An 11692-nucleotide genomic window follows, 5' to 3' on the forward strand; every position below is an offset into this window, starting at 1 on the left:
AGGGTTGTCACAAGTAGCCTCGCATTAACACTGCAATGAAGTTACAGTGAATTTCTCCCTCCCTTTTGCCCTCTGCATTGTGTGTTCAACCGTGAAGACAGATAAAAAATACTTGTTCAAAGTCTCTGATATTTCCTTGTTTCGCATTCTTAACTCCCCAGTCTCAGACTTTAAGGCAGTGGTTCCGAAGCCCCTGGGGTTCAGAAACCTCCTCGATGTTCCGTGGCAGGCCAGGTTGATTCTTCAGAATCCAGCCTCTGATTTGATGAGCTGGGAACAGCACAAAATTTAAACTTTACCGTTCAAGGTGAGCACAGAGAAGCAGCGATGGGGAGAATATTGGTGGGGCCCGCGACAGGGCACAGCATGGCCCCAGGCAACAAGCAGGTTGTGAGCCAGTGAGAGTGTGCATGTGTGATAGATGAGAATGTGCATGCATGTGTGTGTGAGATGAGAGTGAGTGCATATGCAAAAGATGGGTGTGTGCATGTATGTGGGTCTGGGAGTGGGTGAGTGTTTGTCAGACAAGAGTGAGTGTGTGCATGTGTGAGTGTGTGCATGTGCGTGTGTGTTGTGCGAGTGTGTGTGTTGTGCAAGTGTGTGTGTTGTGCGAGTGTGTGTGTGTGCGAGTGTGTGTGTGTGCGTGCGAATGTGTGTGTGTGTGCAAGTGTGTGTGCATGCGAGTGTGTGTGGGCGTGCGAGTGTGTGTGTGCGTGCGAGTGTGTGTGTGTGTGCGAGTGTGTGTGTGCGCTCGAGTGTGTGTGCGCTCGAGCTCGAGTGTTCGCGCGCCCGAGTGTGTGTGCGCTCCAGTGTATGTGTGCGCTCCAGTGTGTGTGTTGTGTGTGTGTATGCGTGCGTGTGTGTGTGCGAGTGTGTGAGCGTGCGAGTGTGTGTGCGTGGAAGTGTGTGTGCGCTCGAGTGTGTGTGCGCTCGAGTGTGCGCGCGCCCGAGTGTGTGTGCGCTCGAGTGTGTGTGCGCTCGAGTGTGCGCGCGCTTGAGTGTGTGTGCGCTCAAGTGTGTGTGCACGTGCCGTGTGCATGCCGCGAGTGTGTGTGTGCGTGCCACGAGTGTGTATGCATGCCGTGAGTGTGTGTGTGCCACGAGTGTATGTGTACGTGCTGCAAGTGTGTGTGTGTGTGTGTGTGTGTGTGTGCGTGCCGTGAGTGTGCATGTACGCGCCGCAAGTGTGTGTGATGAGAGCGCTTGTGTGTGATGAAAGTGCGTGTGTGAGAGAGAGATGAGTGCGTGAACCACGCGTGTCTTTAACGATGCCCTCTCTGTATCTCTGCGTCTCCATTGGAAAAGATCTCCCACAATCGTCAGAAAGGACCCAGGCTGGAAATCCTCACCACCTTCGCGGAACGTGCTCTGGAGGTGACTGGGATGGCCGAGGACAGAGCGGTCAGCAACGCGGAGGCTGACACATGCTGCAGAGGTGAGGAATCACCATGCCCCAGGCAAAGGACCTGTCAAACGCATGTTGTTATTGCCTTACTGGCTGAAGCAACCCTCCCACTGACCACATGTCCATTCCCGCAGGTCCTCCAGCTACCGGCGCCGGCCCATCCCCGCTGGCCCCCGCTCCAGCCTCCCAGGTGAACACCTCGTAGGTGTTCACCTGGGAGGTCAGTGACAGCCGTGGCTGAGGGTGTCAGCAGAATATCCGACTCGCTGGGGGATGTGACCCAGTACCAGGCCAACCTTGATGAGGTTCTGAGGGACATGTCCCGCTCTCAGATGGGAAAGGTCGAGGCACTGCTTGTCCCAGTCGCAGGTGGGCATTGTTGAGGTGATGCAGAGCACGGCCCAATCACTGAGGAGCATCGTCGAGGGCGTCGACACAACTATACGGACATTAGGGAAGCACCAGGGCTGGCAGAGCCAGATGATGCAGGGCAGGCAGGGCTCGAACCAGGGAGCATACACGTTTGCAAGGATCACTAGTGCCCTTCCAGGACACCACTAACCAAGACATACCGACCCCTGGGTCCATAACAGTTTTTGTCGTCTTTGTCCTCTTCTTTAGAAGTATGGCTACCCCCCTCATCCTCGTCCCATAACACAATTCTACAATACCCTCCGCAGACCCTATGATGTGGATGTTTTGGTGGTGTGACCGTTTCTCCTGGTGCTCGACCTTTCTCTTCAGTGTCCCTTGCGTTGCCACCAACTTTGCCATTTCTGTCTCCAAGGAGTCGATCCGGTCACTCAGGTCGGTCGCCGCTTTCTCCAGGTCTCTGATTGTCGCCTCTTGTGCCTCCAACCATTGTTCTGCCTTTTCTAGCGCCACCTTGAAGGGGGCCAGGGCATCTGCCGCTACCTTCGCTGCTGCCACCATTTTGAGCTTGATGGCGCCCCTGTGCTTTATTAGCTCCTGCGTCAGCAGATCCATCCACTTGCTTATCGGTGGGTAGCCAAGAGTGAGCTCCGGCGACCCAGCCTGCACGGGTATGGCCGGCACCAACTCGACCCGCGTGCTCACCCACGTCCCGTTCCTCCTCTCTGGACTTTTACTGGTTCTTTCGGGTCCTTAAGTTATTCCTGGGAATTTCTTGATAGTTGTGGTGGTCTTGGAGGAGGGGTGGGGGGCGGGGGGGTCAACAGGTTCAGAGGCCTATTTTTGTGCTAAAAGTGCCAATTTCGTGAGTTCCTGGAGGAGAGCCACCTTTCCTGCATCTGCTCAGCACATCCCCATCACCGGAAGCCATTGTCAATAATATTAAATAACATTTCTGCTTGAAAGAGAGTTTCAGAGTACCTGGGCCACAGCATTGACTTTATAACAATATATACTTACCTTTTCTATTCCTGAGAAAATAGAATGCATCGTAATTCATAAACTGCAGAGGAACTCTTTCAAGAGAAACATGGAGTATTGTGCGATCTACCATCTGCGTTATGATTTTCTGAAATGAAGGACAAACATAGGTTTGTAGAGTATTAGTACATAATGGACACATTTTTTGCACCTGCAAAAATTCTGTATATTTTAATAAAATGTCCATGTCGATGAGCATCAGTCATATAATATGCTCCTGGATGTACTTTTTACAACTGTATTAGAATTTCAATTGAAATGATAACAAAGTACTGTACACACCCCTGTCAGCATCAACGGGGCCGAGGTGGAGATGGTTAGCAGTTTCAAATTCCTAGGGGTGCACATCACCAAAAATCTGTCCTGGTCCACCCACGTCGACGCTATCACCAAGAAAGCACAACAGCGCCTATACTTCCTCAGGAAACTAAGGAAATTCGGCATGTCCACATTAACCCTCACCAACTTTTACAGATGCACCATAGAAAGCATCCTATCGGGCTGCATCACAGCCTGGTATGGCAACTGCTTGGCCCAAGACCGCAAGAAACTTCAGAGAGTCATAAATACCGTCCAGACCATCACACAAACCTGCCTCCCATCCATTGACTCTGTCTACACCTCCCGCTGCCTGGGGAAAGCGGGCAGCATAATCAAAGATCCCTCCCACCCGGCTTACTCACTCTTCCAACTTCTTCCATCGGGCAGGAGATACAGAAGTCTGAGAACACGCACGAACAGACTCAAAAACAGCTTCTTCCCCACTGTTACCAGACTCATAAACGATCCTCTTATGGACTGACCTGATTAACAGTACACCCTGTATGCTTCACCCAATGCTGGTGTTATGTAGTTATATTGTGTACCTTGTGTTGCCCTATTACGTACTTTATTTTATTTTTGTTTCTTTTCATGTACTTATTGATCTGTTGAGCTGCTCGCAGAAAAATACTTTTCACTGTACCGCGGTACACGTCACAATAAACAAAATCCAATCCAAATCCAATCCAAAGTATTCATGCTGGCTTAATGAATAAGTATGATGTTTGATGTGCTACTGACCCATATCGATCAGGAACAGCCAGGTTCAGCGAGTTAACTAACCTCAGCTGGTATAGGAGAGAGAGCTTCATTAAGCCACAGTGTTCCAAGACCATGAATGTGGGAGAACATCGATACTGGGAAAACACAAACTCTGGTTCTCACTCCATTTAGTTCTAGTTTGAGATATGCCAAGGAAGGCATGGGTTAGAGGTTGCAGTATCTGTCTGGGTTACCAGCAGAAAACAAAATCAGATGGTCTGACTCGGTGTTATCCTCAGTATCCAAGCTGGGCAAGGTGGGAATGGCCGCTAATTCAGAAGATGCCACTCAACTTTGTGATAGTACAGGCATTGGTCAGTGGGCTAGATATCAAACTGGTATCCTTCCTCTCCGTTTAAACCCCATTCTCGTCAGTTGTCAGTCTAAGCTGCACCGAGCTGGACAGATCACCAACAGGCTGAAGAGGAGTGAATATGTAACGCAGATAATCCATGCTCGCAAGTAGCTCCCGAAGAGAACCCAGGTGGTGCCAATGGAAGCATGAGGCCCATTACAATTAAAACTTTTTGAAGTGGTGTCACCTGCACAGTGTAAGAACAGGCTAACAACACAGTTAAATTCTATAATCAATATTCCGAGTGAGTGTAATAAAAACAGCTGGAAATATTCAGTAGTCAGTCAGTCGACCCCTGCAAAGGGTCTGCTGCCTGAAATGTCACCAATTGACTCTGTTACTCACTCCTGAGAAATTGCAGCATTTTCTCTTTTCATTTCCAGCATCTGCAATGTTTTCGAGTCCAGTGTATTGGGGCTTTACAATGTTATTCACAGTATTTATACTGGATCTATAGTGATCTACTTCAGTAGAAACGTTAAAGTGTTCAAGTTTAGCAAATGCTAAAATGGTAAAAATGTTTTGATCATGACCTCAAACTACATAGATTGTAGTGGCAAAGCATCAAGCATTGGTAGCACTGTAGCACAGTGGCTATCACCGTGGCACCACAGCACCAGGGTCCCACGTTCGATTCCCAGTTGGGTCACTGTCAGTGCGGAGTCTGCACGTTCTCCCCGTGTCTGCATGGGTTTCCTCCGGGCGCTCCAGTTTCCTCCCAAAGTCCAAAGATGTGCAGGTTAGGTGGATTGGCCATGATCAATTGCCCTTCGTGTCCCAAAGGGTTAATTGGGGGTTACTGGATTATGGAGATAGGGTGGAGGTGTTGACCTTGGGTAGGGTGCTCTTTCCAAGGTCCGGTGCAGACTCGAGGGCCGAATGGCCTCCTTCTGCACTGCAAATTCTATGGTTAAACAATATTGTCAATTCATACAGTAACATACCGTTTCTATAGGTTTTTGCTTTGTATCTTCCTCTAAATCTTCGGATAGTCCTGTCTCTGGGGTGGCTGTTGTAGGTTTTTGACTTCCTGAGTCTACAGATGAAAGATTAGAATATTGATCAATATTCTCCAAATATGTAAATTCTGCATCAAAGTTGGAGGGAAACTACATTTCTAAATCGAAAATCAACTTCTTGATACCGTCTACAGTAAAACAAGGTCATAGTAGATCAAGGTAAACAGGAATATATTTTAGTTTCACCTCAGTGCCTTTCATTTTGAGAGAGTAAGGGATGGTTAATGTGCGAGTATGTGACTCGCCCCACTGCACTGTGTCATTAAGAGTAGGAGGCCTCACACGGCAAGTTTCTCATTCCCAACTGGAGCAGAATCTGAGTGGATGCCGGCTGTTCTTGCCTATGTAGCAGCTAGTACAAGCCAAGCAGCAACAGTAGAGTGAGAGATTTCCCCACCTTTACCCTGCTATAATTCACACAATGAAGTCCTCCTCTTCACCCCCCCTCCCAAAACATCCCCCCCCCAACCATAAAAATATCTCCCCAAACCCTCCCTGCCTCTATCAACCACCCAAAACACCCACTTCTCACAACAACCCACCCAACACACAACCTTCCCCAAACTCCCCCGCACAATATCCCCAACAACCCACCCAACACACACCCTGTGGTGATATGCATCACTGTAAATACACAAGGAGTTAATGTAAATACACGTAGACTAGCTAGATACTAGAGGGAGCACCAGAGACATGACACACAGACAGTCAACCAATAGGTCAGTAAGATAGGACACGGCCAATGGGCGTTCGTGATACGCACAGGAGTGACACCACCACGGGAGGGCATTACACCAACCCATGTAGGAGGGACACAGCACACATGATCTTCCTCTTTCCAGTGGAGACACTCGGTGTGTACCCGGGGTTGGTTCGACACATCACACCCACCACCTGGACTGTAGCAGACTGGTTCGTCAGTCTGAGCAGCTATAGCAGGATTAACAGGAGAGTCGAGTCCAAGTAGAATTGTTAATAGTTCAATAAACGTGTTGAAGTTATCTCCACGTCTGAACCTTCCTCTGTCAGAGTGCACATCAAGGAAGCAGCTTATGCTGCACCAAGAGCATAACTAAACATGGTACCCAGGAGTGACCATTTAAATCCATATAGTTACAACTCAGCAAACAGTGACAACCAGCAACGGCACCCAGGCAAGATAATGTTCAAGATTCCGGTTCCACAGCAGCTCAGGTACCAAGGCAATCTCAGCGAAAACTGGCGTTGGTTCAGGCAGAGATTCGAGATCTACCTGGTAGCGTCCGACCTAGATGGCTCGGCGGATGCAGAGAAAATAAAGCTTCTACTTGTGGGTCCAAAAGCAGCTGAAATCTTCCAGACCTTCAAATACTCAAAGGGGCACAACAAGAGCGACTTCCAGGCAGTCCTGGACAAATTCCAAGAATTCTGTGAGGGACATACAAGAAGAAACGGTAAAAGAGGCGCCAGGACTCACCACGAGGTAGGCTTGCAGCAGAAATCTGCAGTTTTGATTGGCAGCCATCTTGGTAAAGGTGCTGCACATGCGCAGTGGAGAAAAAGGCCCCAAGTAAAGGAACAGCAATCTGAGCATGCCCACTCGCTTCCTACGACCTACGTCACACGCTTCGTGACGTCAGAGGCCCCCGACCACGCCCACTTAAAGGGGAAATGTCCCAAAACATGAAAAAAAAATTTTAAGCCGTAAAACCTGACCCTTTCACCTGGAACGACAGAACAATGCCTGAAATTCAACCAGTAGCTTAAAGTAACATCCGCAGAACCCTGCAACAAGCAGTTAGCACTGCCCAAAGAGATGTTACAGTCCTTGAAGATGACAATTGTGACCTTGATTTCTTCTTTGGACATCACGAGCCCAATGCCAGCTCAGACATAAAAAGTGATGATGTGGTCTTGGAAGACAACGACTCAGATGAGCATTTCACCTTGGGAGGCTACCCCAGTACCAAATCCGAACCACAACTAAACGTGTTGTACATTGACGACCCCGATGATGAGTTCTTTGGATTGGGGAATCTTCAGCCCAGCATATACGACATCCAGACTCGTGAGTGCAGGATTATGCTGCGGCCTGACACCAAGAGACAGAGAGCGGTACAAGCCCACAGAGAGCGGCCTGCTGCCACAGAGAGAGTGGTCCACGCACCACAAATGGTCCCAGCCTCCACACAGAAAGCGATGCAAGACTCCACACCATAGTCCTTGCATGAACAAGAAGTGACTCGAGTGACACAAGCCTCCACAGCGAGCTCGTGGACAGCCTCCACGATGGAAGCAACGCAAGACTCCAAAGTGAAGTCCTTGCACGAGCAAGACCATGAGGGTCTAGCAACCTCCTCTGAGCAACCAGCAGCAGACAATGCGAGTCTGCCATGCTCAAGTGCACAGCCAGAAGACTATGACAGTCTACCACGCTCCAGTGACCAACAATGCGACTATGACAGTCCACCCAGATTGTTTGAGCCACAAGGAGAAGACTCTGACAGTCTACCCAGCTCAAGTAAACAACAAGAAGCTACTGAGGTTCTACCCACTGTATGTGAGACAAGTGACGACGGCATCCCACTTCCCATACAAGATGTGCAACGTGACAGACCTGGGCTAGTGCGTACAGAGGCACTCGACAATCACAGTGAGACTACTGGAGACTCCGGCGACACCACGTTACTTCACACCTTATTCGTTCGAGCCTCTCCACAAGCCAATGAATTCCTGAACGTTTTGACTCCAGACATGGAGCATCAAGAAACCTCAGCTGACTCAAGAGAACCTGAAATGACTCCAAACGGGGAGAATCGACAAGCCAAAGCTGATTCAAGTAAGCCAGACATGACTCCAGACAGGGAGCGCCGCAAACTCAGTGACGGCACGCTCAAGGAAACAGAAGATGCCACAAAGCACGCTGACACGAGTAACTGTGTGAAGGACTCGTATTATCCACAGAGTGTGGTCCTTAAGTGCAACAAACACGACAACAAAACCAACCAACACAACACAACACAACCTATGAAAACCATATCAAACTCAACGACACAAAGCATATCAAAGGCAACAACATCGACAGCAACCACAACAAAAACAACAACTATGGCACAACGACTGGTATGACATGGTACAACTCTGCCCATGAGGGACATTGTTACTGCTCAGCTCAGTACAATGACATACCATGGCAGGACGACACAGATTGCAAACGTCGCTACCACAAGCATCGGAAGAAAAAAAGACTCCAAATCAGACAACAAAGTGATTTGACCACTTCTTGTTTCATCGCGCACAGGGACAAGGATGGCGTTTACAATGCAATTCCACCATCAACATCACCACCTCACCAACCCAACAAGAAAGACATTCGACCATAATAATTAATGAATTTTGGACTCATGCATATGATTTGGACTTATTGATTAATGATCACTGTTTTCATAACTTGTACATAGTATCACTTATCTACCTGTTCTTGTTCAATTTTCTTTAACACTGTACAGAAAATATGTAACATGAAAAAAATGGGGATGTGGTGATATGCATCACTGTAAATACACAAGGGGTTCATGTAAATACACATAGACTAGCTAGACACTAGAGGGAGCACCAGAGACATGACACACAGACATTCAACCAATAGGTCAGTAAGATAGGACACGACCAATAGGCGTTTGTGATACGCACAGGGGTGACACCACCACGGGAGGGCATTACACCAACCCATGTAGGAGGGACACAGCACACATGATCTTCCTCTTTCCAGTGGAGACACTCGGTGTGTACACGGGGTTGGTTCAACACATCACACCCACCACCTGGATTGTAGCAGACTGGTTCGTCAGTCTGAGCAGCTATAGCAGGATTAACAGGAGAGGCGAATCCAAGTAGAAGAATTGTTAATAGTTCAATAAACGTGTTGAAGCTATCTCCATATCTGAACCTTCCTTTGTCAGAGTGCACATCAAGGAAGCAGCTTATGCTACGCCAAGAGCATAACAAGACACGACCTTCCCCAAACTCCACCGCACAAGATCCCCAACAACCCACCCATTGGAAAGGGTGCAAAGGAGATTTACCAGGATGCTGCCTGGTTTGCAGGACAGGCCTTATGAGGAAAGGTTGAGGGAACTAGGCCTTTTCTCTTTGGAGCAGAAGAGGATGGGAGGCGACTTAATAGAGGTTTATAAGATGATGAAGGGGATAGACAGAGTGGACGTTCAGAGACTATTTCCACGGGTGGATGTAGCTGTTGCAAGGGGGAATAACTCTCAGATTCAAGGTGGGAAATATAGGAGGGATGTCCGAGATAGGTTCTTTACTCAGAGAGTGGTTAGGGTGTGGAATGGACTGTCTGCAAGATCTTTTTACTTTTCTGTAAAGACAGTGATTGCATCTTTTAAAAGAAAAAAAAATGATAATAAAATAACTTAAAAGTTTTAACCTGAAACAGTGGTTATTAGCGTACTTTACTTACTTAGCAACGCAGGACCCAGGACATCGATGCTACTAAGGGGTAAGTAGGTAAAATTCTTCGGTGAAGGTATGGGTTATACTGGGGGATAACTTGAAAATATAGTTTGACCTGAATAGCACCCACCGAAGCCTGCATCGGGGTCAGGGAGTGAGAATCCCTGTTCACCAGTTAGAATATCGACCCTTTTTGGTGTAGGGGGAATTCTAAGAATAGTGGTGAGTTTTTAACTTCAGTATGTCCTATGTTTTTTCATGTATGGAACAATCTGTCTGAACTGTACGCAGAACAATACTTTTCACAGTACCTCGGTACACGTGACAATAAATCTAATCCAATCCAAATATTTTAATGGCTTGGACGAGGGAACTAAATGTATTATTTCCAAATTTGCAGATGATACAAAGTTGGGTGGGAGGGTGAGCTGTGAGGAGGATGCAGAGATGTTTCAGCGGGATTTGGGCAGGCTGAGTGAGTAGCACATGCATGGTAGATGCAGTATAATATACGGAAAAATGTGAAGTTATCCGCTTCAATAGCAAAAATAGGAAGGCAGATTATTATTTGAAAAGGTGTAAATTGAGAGGTGGATACTCAGCGAGACCTTGGTGTCCTTGTGCATCAGTCACTGAAAGTAAGCGCGCAGATACAGCAGGCAGTAAAGAAGGCAAATTGTATGTTGGCCTTCATGGCGAGAGGATTTGAGTTTAGAAATAGAGATGTTTTACTGCAATTGTATAGGGCTTTGGTGAGGTCACACCTGGAGTATTGGGTACAGTTTTGGTGTCCTTATCTGAGGAAGGATGTTCTTGCTATGGAGGGAGCGCAGAGAAGGTTTACCAGGCTGATTCCTTGGTTGGTGTCATATGAGGAGAGACTATATTCGGTTAGGATTATATTCCTTGGAATTTAGAAGAGTGAGCGGGGATCTCATAGAAACCTACAAAATTCTAACAGGATTAGACAGAGTAGATTCTGAAAGAATGTTCCCGATAGTGAGGAGTCCAGAAAACTAGGGGTCATAGTTTGAGGATGAGGAGTAAACCTTTTAGGACTGAGGTGAGGAGACATTTCTTCACCCAGACAGTGGTGAACCTGTGGAATTCACTACCACAGAAAGTAGTTGAGGCCGAAATGTTGAGTAATTTCAAGAAGGAATTAGATGCAACTCTTAGGGCTAAAGGGATCAAGGGATATGGTGGGGGGGGGGGGGGGGGGGGGGCGAGAGAGGAGAGGAGGGTTGACGATATCGAACTTGATGATCAGCCATGATCATGATGAAAGGTGAAGCAAGTTTAAAGGGCCGAATAGCCTCTTCTTGCTTCCATTTTCTATGTATATTTCTATTTGAGTCCTTGTAAGTCGTGAGCAGATTCGGGCAGCTCTGTTGGAAGACAATGCAGATGGCGCATGAAATTTATTCTTTCCCAATTTACCCTGAATTTCCACTGGCAAGGTTTTACAGGGTTTAATACTGCAGCCCGTATACTATCCACAACCATAACCCACTTTATAAAATTTACCAGCTTTTTCTGCTTCTCCTGCATTTGGCAAATCGGATTTTGTTCCATCAGCAATTTCACTCAATTCAGCATCACCTTCACTTATCGGCTCAGTTACCTCAAAAGGTTCTTGGTGAAGAATAACAGAAATAGTTATAGTATTGAAAAATGAATTACAAATAAAAGGTTTGTAAATACTCTTCTAATGTCTGGCATTGATACGCAGTGAAGGATAAGTGTTATGACAAAAGGCAATGTATGTCTCAAGATAGAGAGGAACAGAAAATCACAGCGCTCGACTGTGCTCCTCTTGTTCACACAGGAGTTGTAAAACAGACATAGAGGAACTTCCCACGACCAACTGCACCCCTTATACGGTCTCTCTGCTGACGTCACTGGGCAGTGTGTAGATCATCGCAATCGTTGTACAATACCATCCTGTGATTTCAGTAATGC

The 11692-nt window shown here is 47.4% G+C and overlaps 1 protein-coding gene across 1 annotated transcript in view; it reads right to left on the minus strand.

The window, feature by feature from the left end:
- The window catches only part of LOC119977131 (dynein heavy chain 10, axonemal-like), a 552876-nt gene extending 541515 nt beyond the window's left edge, over nt 1-11361 (minus strand). Inside the window, 3 exon segments of the mRNA XM_038817763.1 lie at nt 2798-2906; nt 5201-5292; nt 11258-11361. Of these exon segments, the coding sequence (XP_038673691.1) occupies nt 2798-2891 (94 nt within the window). The 5' untranslated portion in view covers nt 2892-2906; nt 5201-5292; nt 11258-11361.
- Nucleotides 11362-11692: the final 331 nt, after the last annotated feature.

The sequence above is a fragment of the Scyliorhinus canicula genome, chromosome 1, assembly GCF_902713615.1.
Source record: "Scyliorhinus canicula chromosome 1, sScyCan1.1, whole genome shotgun sequence".
Taxonomy (NCBI): Eukaryota; Metazoa; Chordata; class Chondrichthyes; order Carcharhiniformes; family Scyliorhinidae; genus Scyliorhinus; species Scyliorhinus canicula.